This window comes from Oncorhynchus gorbuscha, linkage group LG07 (genome assembly GCF_021184085.1).
Source record: "Oncorhynchus gorbuscha isolate QuinsamMale2020 ecotype Even-year linkage group LG07, OgorEven_v1.0, whole genome shotgun sequence".
NCBI lineage: Eukaryota > Metazoa > Chordata > Actinopteri > Salmoniformes > Salmonidae > Oncorhynchus > Oncorhynchus gorbuscha.
This window is the reverse complement of record NC_060179.1, coordinates 64888505-64912154: the sequence shown is the minus strand read 5'-3', so window position 1 is coordinate 64912154 and position 23650 is coordinate 64888505. Positions and strand designations below refer to the sequence as shown.

At 43.3% G+C, this 23650-nt stretch overlaps 1 protein-coding gene across 5 annotated transcripts in view; it reads right to left on the bottom strand.

Moving 5' to 3' along the window:
• Positions 1 to 23650, bottom strand: part of sdk2b (sidekick cell adhesion molecule 2b) — a 539954-nt gene that overhangs the window by 121028 nt on the left and 395276 nt on the right. For all 5 annotated transcript variants that reach the window (XM_046357200.1, XM_046357198.1, XM_046357201.1 and 2 more), the window contains exon 3: positions 5642 to 5748. In XM_046357200.1, the coding sequence (XP_046213156.1) occupies positions 5642 to 5748 (107 nt within the window). The remainder of the gene's footprint in view (positions 1 to 5641; positions 5749 to 23650) is intronic.

Below are 23650 nucleotides of genomic sequence, written 5' to 3'. Positions count from 1 at the left end.
AGCTCTGGTGGACATTCATGTAGTCATCATGCCAATTGCAGGCTACCTCAAAACTTGAGACATTTTTTACATTTAACATTTAAGTCATTTAGCAGACGCTCTTATCCAGAGCGACTTACAAATTGGTGCATTCACCTTATGACATCTGTGGCGTTGTGTTGTGTGACAAAACTGCACATCTTAGAGTGGCCTTTTAATTTCCCTAGCACAAGGTGTAATGATCATGCTGTTAAATCAAGTTCTTGATATGCCACAGGTTATCAATGAGGTATTGCCACCTTTCATTTTCCATTTGTTTTGTCTTGTCTTCCTGCACACCTGGTTTACATCTCCTACTAATTAACATCCTACTAATGTATTTAACCCTCTGCTCCCTCCATGTCTGTGTGGGGTATTGTTTACTGTCAGGGTTGGTATGCTTCCGGCTGGTTTACATCTCATCATCATTACTATGTGTATTTAACCCTCTGTTCCCTCCATGTCTGTGTGGGGTATTGTTTACTGTCAGGGTTGGTATGCTTCCGGCTGGTTTACATCTCATCATTACTATGTGTATTTAACCCTCTGTTCCCTCCATGTCTGTGTGGGGTATTGTTTACTGCCAGGGTTGGTATGCTTCCTGCTGGTTTGCGCCGGGTTTTGTTTTATGCCCGTGCTTTGTGGCAGCCGGTACTTTGTACTTGGGTTTTGTACCTTGTTCTGTGGGCATTTGTTTTGTGACGCGGTTGCATTTTGGTATTATGATTTCCTAAGTAAAGTGCTTTGTCCATTCATCTCTGCTCTCCTGCGCCTGACTTCCATGCACCGGCTACACCCACCACTGACAGATATACTTGGTTTAACCTGAATTAAGTACCAATTTCAGTTCAACTAAGGATTTCTGCAGGGCAATAATGGCAGATTGAAGCTCTGACAGAGCCTTGCATTAGCATACACCACAGTGTCATCGGCATACAGGGGAAAGGAAATATTTCTTTAGAGATAAAACAATATTGTTAATGGAAATAGTGAAAAGAACCGGACTAAGAATAGATCTGTGTTGGACACCCTTTGTTATGTCCAGAAAACCTGATATAACACCATCAATAAATACACACTGTGTTCTGTACTGTAAATACTATTCAGGCCAATTGATGAAAGCCTCTGAATAAGTAATAAGTGGTCCACAGTGTCGAATGCTTTAGGTCAATAAAAATGGATGGACATTGTTTCTTCTTATCCAAACGAATAAGAACATATTTTTAAACCAAATAAGAAGCGAAGATGGTGCTATGACCTGGTCTGGAACCTGACTGGTGTACATTTAGAATACATTTAGTAGTTTAAAAGGATATAAGTTGAGTATTTACTAAGGTTTCCAGAATTTTAGCTTGGCAAGAGAGCTTGAAAATGTCGCAATAATTATTTAGGTCATACGGGTCACTGCCTTTGTGAAGGAGGAGTATATGGGCCACCTTCCAGACCCTGGGATATGGTACCAGAAAATAACTGTTAGGTAAAAAATATTGTGTTAAAGATTCTACAATCAGAGGAGCAGAAAGCTGCAGCAAGAAATCAGCCCCAGTTAATATTTTTACATCAATCTTGCGCAAGATGTCTAGCACATCACAAGAAGAAAGTTGTTCAAATTAAAACAACAAAGTACTAGAAGTTGACAGAACTTCCATCGAGCCAACTAGAAGATGGGAGAGGGGCAGGCGGGCATGTGGTCGAATGGCTGACCAGAGTCAAATAAGCCACCATTTCCTTCAAATAAAAAGCCCGCTGAGATAAAATCCTGATTAACTGACACAACTTGCTGAGGCAGGGAAGGAGAGGATTTTTCACACTTCAGTGCTTTAACTATTTTCCAAATGTAGACAGATCACCTGCAGAGTCGGAGAAAAGAGCTCAATTTATCTTTCTTGATTGAGGAAGTGGATCTATTCCTCAATTGCTTTGAAAAACTACAAATCAAATCAAATTTTAATTGTCACACGCTTCGCAAAAAACAGGTGGAGACTAACAGTGAAATGTTTACTTACAGGCCCTTCCCAATAATGCAGAATACAATAAAAAATAACAAATAACAATAATAATAGAAGAAAAAAATAGAAACAAAATAGTAACACTTGAATCAGCTACAGTGTTTTTTTTCTAGCCTTGGCCCAGGCCTGATTTCTCAACATAACAAGATCTGAACGTTCCATAGAGAACCAGAGGTTTGTTGTGTTTTTTACTCTCAGGCATTTAAAGGGAGTATGTTTGTCTGCCAGAGAGATGAGTTAATTATGGGTCAGGCATGTAGCCGATGAAGAAACAGTCAGAGTAATACATATCATGAAGAAAAGCTTGTGGGGATAAAAAAAAAAAAACATTATTATACAAGGATCAGTGTTAGTCTATTTGGTATCTCTAATACATGCAATAGGACAGTGATCACTGAGATCAGTAGCAAAGACACCACAGGACAAGTACTTGTGGGGGCTATTTCTCAGAATTAGGTCAATCAGCAAGGAGTTTGCTGGATTTTTTACGTTAATCAAACAGTTAGGGTTTTGCAATCAGATGAGACATGTTAATATCAAGACAAGTACTCTTAAAAATGGTCTGAGGCCGGGGTAAGCCAAACTAAGTTTAAATCCCCGTGTGTGTGTGAGAGAGAGAGAGAGAGAGAGAGAGAGAGAGAGAGAGAGAGAGAGAGAGAGAGAGAGAGAGAGAGAGAGACAAAGAGAGGGAGAGAGAGAGAGAGTGTTTGTGTGACACCATCAGTGACTATACCCCTGGGAGCGCTTGGTCCTCTATTCCACCCTCATGCCTGATTGGATACATTGTTCAGTCAGATGCAAAATTGTGTCACAAGCAGTCACATGTCCCTGGCGTGTTAACACTAGAACCGCTAAAGCAGTCACATGTCCCTGGCGTGTTAACACTAGAACCGCTAAAGCAGTCACATGTCCCTGGCGTGTTAACACTAGAACCGCTAAAGCAGTCACATGTCCCTGGCGTGTTAACACTAGAACCGCTAAAGCAGTCACATGTCCCTGGCGTGTTAACACTAGAACCGCTAAAGCAGTCACATGTCCCTGGCGTGTCAACACTAGAACCGCTAAAGCAGTCACATGTCCCTGGCGTGTTAACACTAGAACCGCTAAAGCAGTCACATGTCCCTGGCGTGTTAACACTAGAACCGCTAAAGCAGTCACATGTCCCTGGCGTGTTAACACTAGAACCGCTAAAGCAGTCGTTTTGACGGCTCATGATTTCATCTTTTTAGTCATGCCCCCCACCAACCTTCACTTTTACGAAAGAAATCTATATTACACACTGTCGGTGTTAGAATCTTAATATCACAAACAGAACAGGAATTACACCCAGTTTTAGGAGAGCATGTCATTTCCTGAAACGGTTTCCCCTGTTGGACCTCCTTCCAACAGATGGGCCTGCTCTGCTCCTTCAGACAGCTGAAAGTGCAGTGCCCAGCTGATAATCCCCCCGATAATTGCCTTGAAAGTGAACCTAAACTATAACGAGGCTAATTTCACACATGTAACAAGAGATTCAATAAATGAAGCATAGTATGATGGGGGAGAATGGGTGACTTGATGAGTGAGGGGAAGCGAGCCATGAAAAATGATGTAATCAACAACTGTGAAAGAAGAGTAGGGCCTTCCATTGTATTGATCCATTCTAGTTATCATCTTGAAATGGCATGTATCCTATACCAGTCAACTGAATCCCAGCAGCCTCATCAGTCTCCTCTGGCCTAGTTGGGGTAGGCCATACAATGAGAGCGTGTGTAATTGTACATGCTGAACAGCTTTCAATCTCAGGGAAAAGATCCACATCGGGCAGCAGGTGAGCGAGTGTCGCAAAATGTGATGATGAGGCTTGGGGAACTTTATATCGGCAAGACGAGAAATGTCACCATGGACAATTTATTCACTTCTATGACTGTCGAAACATTCGCTTGCAAAGAAAACAGGTCTGTCCGGCACCCTGAACAATGTGAGATGGGTGCTCCCTCCCTCTGCGCAAAATAAGGCAATATTATTATTGTTGAAGAACAACAAGACAACGGGAACACAATAAAGACAAAGGTTTGGACTATTATACACTACAGTCAAACAAAGGGATGTCAGGCAAGTGAAAGTTGCAAAAATTGCGTCAACTTTTAGGACAAGGGATAAGGGGATACCCAGTCAGTTGTACAACTGAATGCATTCAACTGAAATGTGTCTCCCGCATTTAGCTAAACCCCTCTGATTGAGACAGGTGCAGGGGCTGCAATAATCAACATCCACGTCTTTGGCGCCCAGGGAACAGTGGGTTAACTGCCTTGCTCAGGGGCAGAATGAGAGATTTGTACCTTGTCAGCTAGGGGATTCAATCCAGCAACCTTTCAGTTACTGGCCCAATGCTCTAACTACTAGGCTACCCAGCTAAATGAAATCCAACTGATGCCATTGTGTGAAGATGTAGACAATATAAGCATATAATTGACTATTTTTGACTGCTGTCAGAGACACTTATATGCATTATAATGACATTATTGATTTTGTGCTGAGTTTCACTATTTATCAAGTACACTTGGCGCTTATAATGATGTCTATGCTGCTGATGTTTTCATAATTTGACTGTGTCTTTTGACCGTGCGTCTTGGTGGTTGGGATCATTTTATATTTTTATTAAAATCATTATAAAAAAAAGCTGTTACCATATTCCAACACATTTTTTTTCTGTTTCACAGTTCACTCAATGAATAAAATTGATTGAACACTTGAAATGTGCGTATTTTTAAATTATTATTATTTTATCATTTTTTACATACAGCCTACAGTAACATAAACTAATGAAAATGTGTTATTTGAAATAAAATATAAATCATATTCTAATGTGACCAAAGGCCTTCATCAACATGTTTGCGATAGCATATATATGAAATATATTAATTACAGTTCAAATGTTGCAGACAGAATGACTGCTGATTAGCTTGAAGGGGGGTCTATCTTTAGGGGCCAACACACTGGGAGATGACAGGGGAATACATTCACCGTGACACCGTCTTGACCGCCACACCAGTCTGCCTGCTTGCAGTGTAATAACACAGTGGAGATGAGAGTAGAATGAGTGCTAGGGAGGGGAGTACTTTAACTTCCATCTGAATTTATGGGTACATGTTCAAAACTCCCTGAGACTAACAGATGTTGTTGACAAAGAAGGGAATAAAATAAGTGGGAGTCATATTATAAAATGGTGGAAAGTTAAAAACAACAGCACAACATAATCCATCTAATGAGAGGGTTGAGTGGAACAGCTGTCTGGAGGGACAAACGCTCAGTAAATGAGATGCAGGTAGATCTTTTACCCCCTGACGCAGATGGCCCTCTCTCCCACAGCTCCTAGCAAGGGCACCTATCTCGATACAGTCACACTGTCAGGGGGATAGTCACAAACTACCTACAATCAATATCGGAGTTGTTTCCACTTTCACACACACACACACACACACACACACACACACACACACACACACACACACACACACACACACACACACACACACACACACACACACACACACACACACACACACACACACACACACACACACACACACACACACACACACACACACACACACACACACACAGTCACTTACATGCCACCTGTACTTCAGTCCTCCTCTGTAGTAAGGCTCCTACACGGTTCCTGACGATACATCGGTAGAAGCCAGCATGGGAACGGTCCAGGGAGGGAATCAGGTACCTGCAAAACGCACATTACACACACATTAGATATCTGGAACATCTCCAATACACACTCATCAGAGAGTTGGAACACACACAGTACACCCACATGACTGAAACACACACAATACACCCACATGACGGGAACACAATACACCCACATGACTGAAACACAATACACCCACATGACTGAAACTGGCAAGGTACACCCACATGACTGAAACACACACAATACACCCACATGACAGGAACACAATACACCCACATGACTGAAACACAATACACCCACATGACTGAAACACAATACACCCACATGACTGAAACACAGTACACCCACATGACTGAAACACAATACACCCACATGACTGAAACACAATACACCCACATGACTGAAACACAATACACCCACATGACTGAAACACAATACACCCACATGACTGAAACACAATACACCCACATGACTGAAACACAATACACCCACATGACTGAAACACAATACACCCACATGACTGAAACACAATACACCCACATGACGGGAACACAATACACCCACAAAAAAAGAGAGAGAGAGAGGGAGGGAGGGAGGGAGGGAGGGAGGGAGGGAGGGAGGGAGGGAGGGAGGGAGGGAGGGAGGGAGGGAGGGAGGGAGGGAGGGAGGGAGGGAGGGAGAGAGAGAGAGCGAGAGAGAGCGAGAGAGAGCGAGAGAGAGAGCGAGAGAGAGCGAGAGAGAGAGAGAGAGAGAGAGAGAGAGAGAGAGAGAGCGAGAGAGAGAGAGAGAGAGAGAAAGAGAGAGAGAGAAATGAGCCTACATACAGCCTGATGATAATGACTCTCAAGTTCATCTATTCCCAGAGGGAAATTACCCCCAAGAGATTAGAGGAGCACTCACAGACACACACACACACACACACACACACACACACACACACACACACACACACACACACACACACACACACACACACACACACACACACACACACACACACACACACACACACACACACACACACACACACACTGTGGGATTACATATACCTCCTCATCTATTCCTGAATGTATTACTGAAGCAGACCCTAGAGAGTCAAAAACAACAACAAGCACAACAACAACAACAACAACAACAATAACAATGTAGGTCTTATGTATCCAGCAGCTACCAGCCCACCCACACCCTCCTCTCAATTGCATACTCCTTGTCTCCTTTTTCCTCATCAAAATCCATTGGCTGGGAAAGGTCCCTCCCTCTGACCTTCTCCTCCGATGGGTTTTGTGAAGGAGGTGATGAGAGGAAGCGAGGAGTATGCAATTTAGAATCTTCAATTCACTGTACATCCCAGGGAGCTGCAGTACCTACTCCTCCCCATGTGGGGGCACCCAAACACATAATATACAATACCATACCCCTTTTAGCCGGACATAGTAATAATGTCAAATTAATGATAAAGCACTAGCACACACTTTGTAAGTCATGCTCTCTAATTCTGGGTACAGTAAATATCTGTTATGAACGTGGGGGATATCACACAAGGAAATTACCACAAAAAGAGAGATGCAGAGAACGTCAGAGATAGCATCTGGACTCTCCGTGGTGACTGGTGAGTAGGATAGGAAACGTTTGAACGGTCAGAGTCCCTTGTCTCGCCTCGATGTGTTTGAAACTGGAATCAAACACAAGCCCTGGAGCTTTGATCAGATTGCTCAGGAAGCCAGACTCCACTACACCAAAGGAACATATCTCCCTCTGCAACTGGGTCCTGGACTTTCTGACGGGCCATCCACAGGTGGTGAAGGTCGGCAACATTACCTCCTCCACACTGATCCTCAACACAAGGGCACCACAAGGGTGCGTCCTCGGTCCCTTCCTCTACTCCATCACACAGTTCCAACTCCATCATCATGTTCACTGACGACACAACAGTAAAAAGCCTGATTACCAACAACAACGAGACCTAGGCCTACAGAAAGGAGGTAGGAACTCTGACTGTGTGGAGCCAGGTAAACAACCTCTCCATCAATGTCAGCCAAACTAAGGAGCTGACTGTGGATTTCAGGAGGAACCAGTCTGGGCACACCCCCATCCTCATCAATGGGGCCGTTGTGGAGACGGTCAAAAACGTAAAGTTCCTCGGCGTCTACATCTCAGAGGAGTTAAAATGATCAAACTGTGGTGAAGGCGGCACAACAGCGCCTCTTCAACCTCAGGATGCTTAATAAATGAGGCCTGTCCCTGAGGGCTCTCACAGTGTTGTACAGGAACACCATCGAGAGCATACTGTCGGGCTGCATCACAGCCTGGTACTGCAACTCCACGGCCACTGACCGTAAGGCTCTACAGTGGGTGGTATGGTCAGCCGAACGCACCAATGTGTGCACACTGCCTGCTCAGGTGTTGGACTTCAGCCACCCGAGACACAGCCTGTTCTAGACGCTTCCATCACTCAGAAACTGGCAATATATGAGCATCATAGAAAAAACTGTCAGACTGGCCAATAGCTTCCACCCCAGACCATCAGGCTACTGAATAGCCACCAATAGGCAGCTACCTGCAATCATACCCTGCAATTACATCTGGGACTCTGTCTAATCTAATCTAACCTTTGGTCTATTTAGCTACTCTGACTTTAAGGCTTTTTTTTTCAAAATAAAGAGAGTGTCTGGTCTATACATTTTCCTGCACAAATCCCCCGTGTGATAATCAGAGATTGTTGACATAAAATACTGGTGGTACTGCAACTCTCTTCTTGGAGCCAGACTGACATTACACCACACAACCAATAGGGGGAGCTGTTCACAACGCCTGTATATGTAACCAGGGCTGTATTGTGCTGGTATTTCAGAAACAGTTAACAGACCCATCTTTAACACCTTCACGTCATCAGTCATGTTGCAGGACAAGTCTTCAAGTTGTTATAACATTTAACTGACTTACTTTAACATGTTAATACTGAGTTAAGTTAGATGACACAATCTAAAAGTTATGATCTGAGCTCTGGCTCTAAATAGCTCCAGTAAATTAAAACCTTTTCTTCACAGTCACGCCACTTACTCACTTAACTTTGAAAGCGTTCCAAGCGGTTCCTGTCTGCGATCCGACAGATAGATATAAAGGTACATAACCTGGTGACCTTGGGTTACAAATTACTGTAGTGGGAAAGCTCTCCCTGACCCTGCGGATCAATGCTGCAGAAAAGGGGGACAGAGACAGAGACAGAGAGGGACGAGGGAAAGAGAAAGAAAGAGAGGGAGGGAGAGAGAGTGCGAGAAGAGAAAGCAAGGGAGGATAGAGGAGGATCATCTGGAGTTTCGATCTTGGTGCTTTAAAAAGCTATTGACCTCAGATGAAGATCAATAGACACAATAGAGTGGGGAAGGTAAAGAGATACGCCCAGACAGAGGGGATAAGATGAAGAGAGATAGAGAGAGAGATAGATAGAGATAGATAGAAAATAAGAATGAGAGAAAGAGAGAGAGATAGATAGATAGAAAAAGAATGAGAGAAAAAGAGAGCGAGGAGAGGAGAGGGAGGGAGGGAGGGAGGGGGAGGGAGGGAGGGAGGGAGGGAGGGGGAGGGAGGGAGGGGGAGGGAGGGAGGGAGGGAGGGAGGGAGGGAGGGAGGGGAAATAGACAACAAGCAGGCCAGCTAGACGCACATCATCTGGTGAAGGAAAGACAACAAGGTCTGTCTGGAACTGGCTAGAGATGAGGACCAGTCAATATGAACCCTTACTGACCCTGTTGACTGCTATGTTTCTCTGCCCACTGGCATTTCTATGGGCTTTATTCACACCTATTTTTCTACATGTTCTTGTGATTTTTGGATGCACTATGGTTGCATCTCAAATCATTGATTCCTCCTCTCTCCTCTTTACAAGAAGAAGATGTGGCAGAAAGGACCTTGGACCTTGTCCCCCAATACACTATTAGAAAAAAGGTTTCCAAGGTGTTTTTTTTGCGGAGGGTTAGGGTTCTACCACTAACTGTTTTGATCAGAAGAACCCTTTTTGGGAGACAAGGGTTCACATATTGTTATCACATTAAATCACATGTGACCACGTGAAATTCATTTGGTTTTCCTGTAAGAGTAGTGTCACCCTTTCACTCTCTCCATCCCTCGCTTCACTCCTCCATTCCATCCCTCTCCATCCCTCTCTCATCCCTCTCTCCTCCCTCCATCTCCCTCTCCATCCCTCTCTATCCCTCTCTCCATCCCTCTCCATCCTTTCTCTCATCCCCCCTCTCCATCCCTCTCTCCATCCCACTCTCATGCCTCTCTCCATCTCTCTCTCCATCCCTCTCTATCCCTCTCTCCATCCTGTCTCTCATCCCCCTCTCCATCCCTCTCTCCATCTCTCTCTCCATCCCTCTCTCATCCCTCTCTCCATCCCTCTCCATCCCTCCCTCATCCCTCTCTCCATGCCTCTCTCCTCCATCTCTCTCTCCATCTCTCTCTCCATCCCTCTCCATCCCTCTCTCCATCTCTTTCTCCATCCCTCTCCATCCCTCCCTCATCCCTCTCTCCATGCCTCTCTCCTCCATCTCTCTCCTCCCTCCCTCTCTCCATCCCTCTCTCCTCCCTCCCTCTCTCCATCCCTCTCTCCTCCCTCCCTCTCTCCATCCCTCTCTCCTCCCTCCATCTCTCTCTCCATCCCTCTCTCCTCCCTCCATCCCTCTCTCCTTCCTCCCTCTCTCCATCCCTCCCTCCATCCCTCTCTCCATCCCTCTCTCCATCCCTCTCTCCTCCCTCCCTCTCTCCATCCCTCTCTTCATCCCTCTCTCCTCCCTCCCTCTCTCCATCCCTCTCTCCATCCCTCCCTCTCTCCATCCCTCCCTCCATCCCTCTCTCCATCCCTCTCTCCTCCCTCCCTCTCTCCATCCCTCTCTTCATCCCTCTCTCCTCCCTCCCTCTCTCCATCCCTCTCTCCTCCCTCCCTCTCTCCATCCCTCTCTCAACTCCTCCCCAGGCCAATTAAAGGGGGACATGACGCAGAGTAACTGTCCAATGGAACATCAATCAATCACTCTCCAACATCCCTGCACCCTGCTGACTCCCCCAACCTGCTAGAAGTCATGCACACCGCACTGAGCTCCGCAAAGGTTAATTGCATTCATTATAGAGAGAGAGAGGGAAAGGGGGAGGAAACTCGGGCTAAAGTCACCCTGAAGGTTCTGGCTCAAGACTGAATTCTCCACATTCCTCCGCAAGGTTAGGCTGCGGAGCACAAAACATCACTTGTCAGCTTTCTCTCCTCCTCTACCTATCCCTCCCCCTCTCTTTCTACCTCTCTCTCCGCATTACTGCAGGGGATCCCTCTGATTCAATCTGCTACATCCATAGCATGCTGCACTACATACAGTACATACAAAACACCCATTCTGTTTACTTGCGCTAGCCGGTCTTAATTGACCTGGCGAACACAACAAGAAGAAGCCTCACTAACGTCACTAGCTTAACAATCGCTCCTAATTAGGCCATTAACACTAATAGACTTCACACCAGAAGTAATTTAGTCCAGTTGGCTGGTCTTGCTCTGTGCTAACCCCAGAACTAATATGGTTTGATAGCCCATTACAGACAGGTTATTACAGCCCTCTCTGGCTCCTCCCATTCCTGATCCCTCCATTGCCCCAGGCACCTGTCAATCACTGTCTCCTCCTCTCCTCCCTCGTCCTGCCTCATTCACTCCCTCCCTCCTCCTGGCTCTCTGTCAACCTCTCTTGAGTTTCTTACCTTCTCAGCCGTGCAATCTGAATGTCTACCTGCTGCACATGGAAGCCTAAAACTACACGTGACAACACGTGAGGACATGTGAGAAAACAATTTCGTGAAGTTATTGTGACGTAAATGTGACAACATGAGGATGCAAAATGTCAGCATGTGATACCATGACACTACACATGTGAAAACATGATCTCATTGTGACAACATTTGAGCACATGTGAAAGCCAAGATGTCAAACGTCATTAAGAATAATTAACTTTCAAATCTACAACTAGTTACTGTATTTTTTACAGCTAAATTAAGGTGTTAATGGACAGTATGCTGCTTACTTGGGACTCAACCTTTGAACTCACAACCTCTTGATTGCTAGCTACTTGAAGTTCCTGCTGAGCCACCACGTCTATGGGTATAATAGACTAAATACAAATACAAATACTATATGTTTATTGCCAAGAATACATTTCTGAACTTTGCCTAAAGTTTCAGTAAAATTAAAGTAAATATATACAACAATGTGGAGGTGTTATTTCTATAAAATGACAGTATGCTGCTGAATTCTGATTTAAATTTCTGTAAAATCTTGTTTAATGTTGTACTGTAAAGAAAATTGGGACTCAGCCTTAACACTAGAACCGCCATAGGCCAATGGCCACTGACATTTGCTAAGCTACAGTTGAAGTTGAAAGTTTACATATACTTAGGTCGGAGTGATTAAAACTCGTTTTTCAACCACTACACAAATTTCGTGTTATCAAACTATAATTTTGGCAAGTAGGTTAGGACATCTAATTTGTGTATGACACAAGTAATTTTTCCAACAACTGTTTACAGACACATTATTTCACTTATAATTCACTGTGTCACAATTTCATTGGGTCAGAAGTTTACATACACTAAGTTGACTGTGCCTTTAAACAACTTGAAAATTATGTCATGGCTTTAGAAGGTTCTGATCGGCTAATTGACAACATTTGAGTCATTTGGAGGTGTACCTGTGGATGTATATCAAGGCCTACCTTCAAACTCACTGCCTCTTTGCTTGACATCACGGGAAAATTAAAAGAAAGCCAAAACCACAGAATAAATTTGTGGCTCTCCACAAGTCTGGTTCATCCTTGGGAGCAATTTCCAAATACCTGAAGGTACCATGTTCATCCGTACAAACAAGAGTATGCAAGTATAAACACCATGGGACCATGCAGCCGTCATACCGCTCAGGAAGGAGACACATTCTGTCTCCTAGAGATGAACGTACTTTGGTGCGAAAAGTGCAAATCAATCCCAGAACAACAACAAAGGACCTTGTGAAGATGCTGGAGGAAACAGGTACAAAAGTATCTATATCCACAGTAAAACGAGTCCTATATTGACATAACCTGAAAGGCCGCTCAGCAAGGAAGAATCCATTGCTCCAAAACCGTCATAAAAAAAGCCAGACTACGGTTTGCAACTGCACATGGGGACAAAGATTGTACCTTTTGGAGAAATGTCTTCTGGTCTGATGAAACAAAAATAGAACTGAATAGCCATAATGCTTGCAAGCCAAAGAACACCATCCCAACCGTGAATCACGGGGGTGGGAGCATCATGTTGTGGTGGTGCTTTGCTGAAGGAGGGATTGGTGCACTTTACAAAATAGATGGGATCATGAGAGAGGAAAATGATGTGGATATATTGAAGCAACATCTCAAAACATCAATCAGGAAGTAAAAGCTTGGTCGCAAATGGGTCTTCCAAATGGATAATGACCCCAGCATACTTCCAAAGTTGTGGCAAAATGGCTTAAGGACAACAAAGTCAAGGTACTAGAGAGGCCATCACAAAGCCCTAACCTCAACCCTATAGAACATTTGTGGGCAGAACTGAGAAAGCGTGTGCGAGCAAGGAGGCCGACAAACCTGACTCAGTTACACCAGCTCTGTCAGGAGGAATGGGCCAAAATTCACCCAATTTATTGTGGAAAGCTTGTGGAAGGCTACCCAAAATTTGATCCAAGTTAAACAATTTAAAGGCAATGCTACCAAATACTAATTGAGTGTATGTAAACTTCTGACCCACTGGGAATGTAATGAAATAAATAAAAGTTGAAATAAATAATTCTCTCTACTGTTATTCTGACATTCCACATTCTTAAAATAAAGTGGTGAATCTAACTGACCTAAAACAGGGGATTTTTACTGGGATTAAATGTCAGGAATTGTGAAAAACTGAGTTGAAATGTAGTTGGCTAAGGTGTATGTAAACTTCCGATTTCAACTGTATGTCTCCTGCTCCTTCCATGACTTTTCCTAAATGTTTGTATTTTACACTGCTCATTTGTCCAATTTTTTGAATCACAAACAGAAAAGTATTAAGAGCCTTCTTAGCTATTACCAACTTAACCCGCCAAGACAATTTACTGTAAAATGTTGGTACCCAGCCAGGCGCTAATGTGTCTCTCTCTCTCCTCACTGAATGAATGACAAATGGATGAATGGGCGATAATTGTGCACCTTACTTCACAATTTAATTTAAATTAGGCCTAACTGAATAATAAGGAGGGTGAAGAGGTTGATTTCATTTAGAAAGACAATCATATAATGATGAGTTTGTCTATTCATCAGTAGCAGACAATTTGACCGCGCACCTTGCAGATTCATAACATTCTCTTTCACGTTTGACTTTGTAAAAAGATGCTGTTATGTTGTATTTACTGTAACTCTATTACTAAACAAATGTATTGTAAGGGAAACAAAAACATGCTACATGTTGCAGCAGGCCTTCAGAATAATGTAAAACATATCCTATCCAGCAAAGCAAACCATGCCAGCCCACTGAATGAATGACAAATGGATGGAATTACTTCACAATCAAATTTAAATGAGGACTAACTGAATGATGAGGGTGAAGAGGTTGATTTAATTTAGAACAACAATACCGTAAGGATGAGTTTGTGTTATGGCTATTGATCAGCGTTGGTGATCATTTTTTAACATTTTACAGCGAGCCTTGTCAAATCAAATCAAACTGTGTTTGTCATATGTGCCGAATACAACAGGTGTAAACCTTATCGTGAAATTCTTACTTATAAGCCCTTAACCAACAATGCAGTGCAAGAAAGAGTTAAGAAAATATTTACCAAATAAAATACGGTAAAAAATATTAACAAGTAACACAATAAAATAACAACAACGAGGCTATATACAGTGGGTACCGGTACTGAGTCAATGTGCGGGGATACAGGCTAATCGAGGTAATTTGTACATGTAGGTAGGGGTGAAGCGGCTATGCATAGATAACAAACAGCGAGAAAGAGCAGTGTAAAAACAAATGGCCTTTTGATTAATTGTTCAGCAGTCTTATGGCTTGGGGGTAGAAGCTGTTAAGGAGCATTTTGGTCCCAGGCTTGGAGCTCCAGTAACGTGTGCCGTGCGGTAGCAGAGAGAACAGTCTAGGTCTTGGGTGACTGGAGTCTTTGACAATTTTTTGGGCTTTCCTCTGACACTGCCTAGTATATAGGTCCTGGATGGCTGGAAGCTTGGCCCCAGTGATGTACTGGGCCGTCCGCACTACCCTCTGTAGTGCCTTACGGTCAGATGCCGAGTAGTTGCCATACCAGACAGTGATGCAACTGGTCAGGATGCTCTCGATGGTGCAGCTTTTTGAGGATCTGGGGACCCATGACAAATCTTTTCAGTCTCCTGAGGGGGGAAAGGTGTTGTCGTTCCCTCTTCACGACCGTCTCGGTGTGTTTGGACCATGATATTTTGTTGGTGATGTGGACACCAAGGAACTTGAAACTCTCAACCCGATCCACTACAGCCCCGTCGATGTCAATGGGGGCCTGTTCGGCCAGCCTTTTTCTGTAGTACACGATCAGCTCCTTTGTCTTGCTCACTGTCGTGTCTTTGGCTATGCCGTGTTTCATAGTTTACAACCACTGTCTGTTCACATGGGTGGGGCCACTGAGTTGGCAGAGTTTACTCTATGACAAATTGTTCTCTTATTAAGAAGCAAAATTACATTTAATCTTTTCACAAATAGTTTCATATTTAAACATTTAAATTGCACAACATTCCATGTGAATCTGATAACTATAATGTGTAGACTTTCCAAGATACAGTTTATGTCATCCTATCATAAGTAATAATGTCTCAGATGACAACTGATCTGGCATCACATTATTTAAGTACCAGTTTTACACCTGTTCTATTCGGCACATGTGACAAATACAGTTTGATTTAATTTGACAAGGCGCGCTGTAAAATGTTAAAAAATCATATATTTTCAACTGGTTGGATTACCGAAATATAGTCCTTTCCCCACCCTTTTGATGTTATACGACTCTCTATGTTAACAAAGGACTTCACAAGAGTCACTCTGCAGAGTAGGGAGAGAGAAAAGGGGAAAGGTATTTATGGGGGTCATAAACCTCCCCCATCAGGCCAATGTCATGACATCACATTCAGGGAGAGGTTGTTGTCCTGGCACAACAATGCCAGGTCTCTGACCTCCTCCCTATAGGCTGTCTCATTGTTGTTGGTAATCAGGTCTACCACTGTTGTGTCCTCAGCAAACCTAATGATGGTGTTGAGTCGTGTTTGGCCACGCAGTCATGGGTGAACATGGAGTACATGAGGGGACTAAGCACACGTCCCTGAGCGGCCCCAGTGTTGAGGATCAGCATGGCAGATGTGTTGTTGCCTACCCTTGTGGGTTGGTACTAGGGCTGTGGTGGTCACAAAATTTAATCAGCCGGTTATTGTCAAGGAAATAACTGTCGGTCTCACGGTAATTGACCGATAACTAACATAAACACATTTAGCATCTCCTGGCTTAGAAGCCATTCTAATAAATCCATGTAATATAGATATGAAGAAAATGTAGTCCATTTCAGAAGAAAAGAATAGCATGCTCTGAGTTGTCCTTGTGTTAGGTCCTAATGTGGCTATGTCATATGGCTGTGGGCTACACTAGTTCATTTAGCAGACAAGATTTGCGTATAATTCCGTAGCATTATATTATAAGATTTTATAGCATGAAGAATTCAATTGAAAAAAGCTGAATAAATTGGAAACATGTTCTCCAAACGATCTGAGGGAGTGAGCACATGGCTGTTCTGTGTTGAGCAGTTAACAACGAAATAGCTACTCCTATATTCTCACTCAGACACTGTAGACAGAGACATCACCTCAATGTGTATATATGGTTTGTGATTCAAACCTTTGCATTTTGGAACTAGAACAATTGATTATCCTTAGTCTAACACTGAGACAGCTTGGACAGAGCCAAAAATTGGAGGACCCTGTGGATAGATTAGACTCTGTGGGAGTAGTGTTGTGGGCATGCAGCCGGACCTCTAGCACTGTGGCTGAAGCTGGGAGAGTCATCTTGTGACTGATGGATTTTGGAAGAGAGGAGAGGAGCAATGCTTTAATAGAGGTACATATGCAAGATGCTACCCTCCATAGCATGGCCTTCGCTCCAGATCAAAACTGCAAACCTACAACCTAATTTTATCCAAAATTAACTGGAGAGATTACTGCTTCCAAGGTTTCCTTTTTCCAAGCTATACGGAGGGTGCTCAAGCAAACAAACAGCAGAAACCTGAGGACACCATCCAACCTGGAACTGAGTGAGTAGTGTTTGGTCTGATGCTATTTTGAAAGCCAAGAAGAAGACAAAATAAATAAATAAAGGGAAAATAAAGTACATTACAATGATATATTTTACTTTATGGGGACTGAATGCTTAGTTAAGGCTGCCAGGCTTGCAAGGACAGACCAGATACAACTTCAATTAGCACTGAAGTGTGAAGTAAAATGTATCAATGCCTTTGGGCTCAACAAGTGGCAGGAGTCTTTGAAGCGCCCTCCTGCTGTTCAAAGACCATTCACTGGCATTTTCTACAAGAAATCTGCCTCCAGAAGTAAAAGCTTCTCCCAAGTGGGTGTGACACCTACTCCCGTTGCCTGCTGCACTGCTGCTTGGATTCCACCTGGCGATCTGTTCACCATCTGCCCTGGCCTGTCTCCCTCTGTCTGGTACAGGTACCCCCACCGCACTCCCTCCTCTTTCCTGAGCTTTCACTCGCCTCCAGCAGACACACACTGTTGGGGCGAGTGACTATGAACTTACAATGGCTAGCCCCAAGTTGTTATTTATTTATTTATTTTCTTGTGCATTTTGCTATTTTGCTTTTTGCCTCATGACTCCTGCATACTTTGTTGACTACAAACTTGTTGTTCCCACACTCGGGACTCTGACTCTCTATTGGTTACACAGACTTTTGGCCTTCCATCCTATTCTAACCAATCCCACAAGGTATGACTCCAAACACTCTCCTCACTCCTCACTCAAAAGCTTACTCTCCTCGATGTTATCCTCACAAATAATCCTGACAGGTATCAGTCTGGTGTTATCTGTAATGACCTTAGTGATCACTGTTTTACAGCCTGTGTTCGTAACGGCTGCTCAGTGAAACGACCTGTCCTAATTTGTCATAGACGCTTGCTAAAAAACTTTAATGAGCAAGCCTTCCTTCATGAACTGGCCTCTGTAAAATGGTATAGAATCAGCTTGATCCCCTCTGTCGAAGACACTTGGATCTTCTATTTTGATATTTTCAGTGGTATTGTTAACAAACACGCCCCATAAAGAAAATTATAATTATAAACAGGTTCAGCCCCTGGTTCAACCGTGATCTTGCCAAGTTACTCCATCTTTAAAATTGCATTTGGCGAAAGGCTCGGAACACACATACTCAGGCTGACTGGCTTTCGTTCAGGCAAATGAGAAATAAGTGCACTCGGGCTATGCGGAAGGCCAAAGTTAGTTACTTTATTAAGGAGTAGTTCTCTCTCTGTGGGTCTAACCCGAAGAAGTTCTGGAAAAAGGTTAAAGACTTGGAGAATAAACCCTTCTTCTCACAGCTGCTCATGTCCCTTTGATTAAAAACGTTGTTTGACTTGTTTGGAGAAGTTTATTGGTAACGTTTGGAATTAATTTTGTATGCATTTTGAAGGAGGGAAACCGGTGGATTATTGAATGAAGCGCGGCAGTAAAACTGAGTTTTGGGGGATTTATCGAACAAAAGGACCATTTGTGATGTAGCTGGGACCATTTGGAGTGCCAACAGAAGAAGATCTTCAAAGGTAAGGCATTTATATTATCGCTATTTCTGACTTTCATGGCGCACCTGCCTGGTTGTAAAATGTTTTTAATGCTTTTGTGTGCGGGGAGCTGTTCTCAGACAATCGCATAGTGTGCTTTCACCGTAAAGCCTTTTTGAAATCTGACACAGCGGATGAATTAACTTCTTATGGCTGGGGGCAGTATTGAGTAGCTTGGATGAATAAGTTGCCCAACGTAAATGGCCTGCTCCTCAGTCTCAGTTACTAATATATGCATATTATTCTTAGTATTAGATAGAAAACACTCTAAAGTTTCTAAACCTGTTTGAATGATGTCTGTGAGTATAACATAACTCATATGGCAGGCAAAATCCTGAGGAGAAATCAAAACGGGAAGTGAGAAATCTGAGCTTGGTATGTATTCACCACAGTTCCCAATGAAATCCCCTTGAGATATTAATGATGTTGCACTTTCTAGGGCTTCCACTAGATGTCACCCGTCTATAGCAATTTGAATGAGACTTCTACTGTGTTGTGGGACTGAATGAGAGCAGAATCTATCTGGGGACTGTCAGTCAGCCATTTTCTGATCATGCGCATTCCTGATGGTATCCACTTGCGTTCCATTGCTCATCAAGACAGAATGTATGCACACATGACTGTAAGTCGCTTTGGATAAAAGCGTCTGCTAAATGGCATATATTATTATTATATTAATACTCCGGTTGGAACTTTATTGGAGCTATATGTTAAAAACATCCAAATGATTGATTCTGTACTTAGTTTGAAATGTTTCTTCGACCTGTAATATAACTTTTTGAAGTTTTTGTCCGACATAACTCTGACCAGAATGAGCGTTTGGATATGTATACCAAATTATCGAACAAAACAAACATTTATTGTGGACCTGGGATTCCTGGAGTGCTTTCTGATGAAGACTATAAATACAAACCCCCAACAGGAATATCTATGTAAATCTAGGTATAGGAGTATCGTAGTGTGTGCACAGATTCAACTGTATGAATAGATTAGTGTGTCTTCTCCCATGGATGTAGGTAAGGGAATATTTATCATGTTTCTTGTTTATGTTCACGCCAACATGGCGGCTATTGTGACTATTTCTTCTGAGCGCTGTTTCACATTATTGCATGGTGTGCTTATTCCGTAAAGTTTTTAAAAAATCAGACACAGCGGTTGCATTAAGCATTTTTCTGATGTATGACACTTGTATTTTCATGAATGTTAAATATGACTATTTCTGTCATTTGAACTTCGCGCTCTGCAATTTCACTGAATGTTGTCGAGGTGGGTCACTAGCGGAACGCCTGCGCCAGAAAGGTTATCAAAAGTGTTGGAAAAACTTGTCAATAATCCACTGACTGGCTTTCTTAATGTCTATAGTATTTCTTCGGGCATGCAATCTGGTTTCCTCTCATGTTATGGACGTGTCACTGCAACCTTAAAGGTCCTCAATGATGTCACCATTGCCCTTGATTCTAAGCAATGTTGTGCTGTTATTTTTATTGACTTTTTATTAAAGCTTCTTTAAAAAAAAGCTTTTTATTAAAGTTTTTGATGCAGTACACCATTCTATTCTTGTGGTTCGGCTAAGGGGTATTGGCGTCTCTACGGGGTCTTTGGCCTGGTTTGCTAACTACCTCTCTCAAAGAGTGCAGTGTATAAAGTCAGAAAATCTGCTGTCTCAGCCACTGCCTGTCACCAAGGGAGTACCCCAAGGCTCGATTCTAGGCCCCACACTCTTCTCAATATATATCAACAACATAGCATTACATAGGCAGTAGGAAGCTCTCTCATCCATTTATATGCAGATGATACAGTCTTATAAAAAGCTGGCCCCTCCACGGATTTTGTGTTAAATGCTCTACAACCAAGCTTTCTTAATGTCCAACAAGCGTTCTCTACCCTTAACCTTGTCCTGAACACCTCCAAAACAAATGTCATGGTCTGGTAAGACGAATGCCATTCTTCCCACAGGTATTATTAATACCTTTGAGGGTTTAGAGCTTGAGGTAGTCACCTCATTCAAGTACTTGGGAGTATGGCTAGATGGTGCACAGTCCTTCTCTCAGCACATTTCAAAGCTGCAGGATAAAGTTAAATCTAGACTTGGTTTCCTCTATCGTTTCCTCTTTCACCCCAGCTGCCAAACTAGCCCTGATTCAGATGACCATCCTACCCATGCTAGATAACGGAGACATAATTTATAGATCGGCAAGTAAGGGTGCTCTCAAGCGGCTAGATGTTCTTTACCATTCAGCCATCAGATTTGCCACCAATGCTCCTTATAGGTCACACCACTGCACTCTATACTCCTCTGTAAACTGGTCATCTCTGTATACCCATTGCAAGACCCACTGGTTGATGCTTATTTAGAAAACCCTCTTAGGCCTCACTCCCCTCTATTTGAGATATCTACTGCTGCCCTCATCCTTCACATACAACACCCATCCTGCCAGTCACATTCTGTTAAAGGTCCCCAAAACACACATCCCTGGGTCGCTCCTCTTTTCAGTTCACTGCAACGAGCAGTGGAACGAGCTGCAACAAACACTCAAACTGGACAGTTTTATCTCAATCTCTTCATTCAAAGACTCAATCTAGGACACTCTAAATGACAGTTGTGGCTGCTTTGTGTGATGTATTGCTGTCTCTACCTTCTTTCCCTTTGTGCTGTTGTCTGTGCCCAATAATGTTTGTACCATGTTTTGTGCTGCTACCGTGTTGTGTTGCTACCATGTTGTTGTCATGTTGTGTTGCTACCATGCTGTGTTGTCATGTGTTGCTCCCTTGGTATGTTGTTGTATTAGGTCTCTCTTTATGTAGTGTTGTGTTGTCTCTCTTGTCGGAGTGTTTGTTTTGTCCCCGCCTTTTGCCTTTTGGTAGGTCATCATTGTAAATAAGAACTGACTTGACTAGTTAAATAAAGGTTAAAAATATATAAATATTTTTAATATTTCTTTAAATGCTTAATTTAAAGTTATTAATGTAACTTTAGTTGTTCTACGTTGGGCATGATGCGACTCTAATGGTGATTTGAAAAAGGTAACTTGAAAGGCATTTTTTGTGCAGGCTGTACACACTCCAATAGTCTCTCAATCACAATTTGACAAGCACTTGATAATGCCTCGAATTTCACGGCAGCATCCCCTTTCTGGCCGTACTGCAGCCTAAAAAAATTCATGCATTTTGCAGCCCAGATTGCTGTGTTGGGGCCTTCTCCCTGAGTGTGCTGCGCAATCCGAAGCACCTCTCACCTACATGGCTCTCCATCATGTGATTGGGCCTTTCTCACAGGCGACAAGTGAAGACAGACATATCGAGACGCAACTGCGCGCAATTCCGAGGTGCATATTTAAGGTATTGGAAGAACTGTCCACATTTACTCCCATCAGCCAACAAGATAAATAGGCCTAACAAACAGCAAAAATACTTGTCTATTTCTTTATTTAACCAGGCGAGTCAGTTAAGAACAAATTCTTATTTTCAATGACGGCCTAGGAACAGTGGGTTAACTGACTGTTCAGAGGCAGAACAACAGATTTGTACCTTGTCCTCTTGGGGGTTTGAACTTGCAACCTCCCGGTTACTAGAACAACGCTCTAAGCACTAGGCTACCCTGCCATCCATGTCAATCTATTATATACCCCATAGTACACAAGTCGCTAAATAAATATTCCAAAATAGTCTGGGACAGTTGTGGGATGTGATAGATCTCAAAATAATACATCCAATAACATAAAACAAGTTTTTATGCAATGTGGCTGACACAACAGATCAGAACGTTTATCTCAAAATGCTGATAAGCTATTAGACTATTTATTCACATTATAAGCACAGAAATGCACACATGGTACGAGGCTATAAGCGCAAATGTTCCATTAGCGAAAAAAACATGATCAAAAGTGACTGCAAATGCAATTATGCAGGTAGTGCTTTTATTATAAAGGTGCATTTTTATGGTGAAAATGATCTTCCCCAAACTTGAAACGCACACGCTGCTTTTACTGTATAAGTCAGCTAGGCTCTACACCGCTTTTAAAGGGGATTAATGTGCTTCATTTTAAGAAGTTATTTGGCCAAATTATTTGTGACACAAATCTTATTTAAACATATGAAGGGCTACAACGATGTGTGCGACTATGATTCGAAAAAGTCACAAAAAAAGGCATTGTCTTATGACTCTCCACCCGGAATCTGTCCCTCCACCTGCCTTGCTGGAAGCTGAGCCTGCGGTTTGTGGGGCCGTTTAAACTCCTGATGAGGGTTAATGAGGTAACGTATAGTTTGCAACTCCCTGTTGATTACCGTATTAGCCCGACTTATCATGTGCCTGGTCCCCTCGCTGAGGCTGGACCCAGTGACGTCCCGCCTCCTCCTCTGGACATTGAGGGAGGTCCGCGTACTCCGTCCGTGAAGTCCTGGATTCGAGGCGTCGGGCGGGGCGTCTCCAGGACCTCATTGACTGGGATGGGTATCGCCCAGAGGAGCGGTGCTGGGTTCCTGCGGTGGACATTCTGGACACTTCGCTGAACAGGGATTTTCACCACCCTGACCGATGTCGCACCGTGTCCGTGTGGTAGTCCTCGAGGCCGGTGTTGTCCCGCTGCTGGTGCAGCGTGTCTGCTGCTCATTCCCTTCACCAGCTCCGGTCTATGTCACCGGCCTTCTAGGCGTCACTGAACTGGATTCATTATCACCAACCCCGGACTTTCTTGTCTCATTACGCACACCTGGTTCCCATTCCCCCTGAATAGTATGTGTATAAATGTGTTCCCTCTGTTCCCCATGGTCCTCGTCGGTTATTGTTACCATGTCCGTTGGTCTTGTGAGCACCTCTGCTGTTGTATCGGCGTCCATGCTACGTGCTATTGTGCACTTGTTTTCCGGGTCTCGTCCCGTGTATTATTTAGAGGTTTACACATCGCTCTTTTGTTTGGGTCTAGAAAATAAAACCTCCTATTATGTGTTCCTGTGCTCTTATCACTATACAGTGTGGAAGGGACGCCCAAAAACATTCTCTAGCAGGTACTTATAGGCAGAAAGGCCAGGCGGTTAAAGGTGTTAAA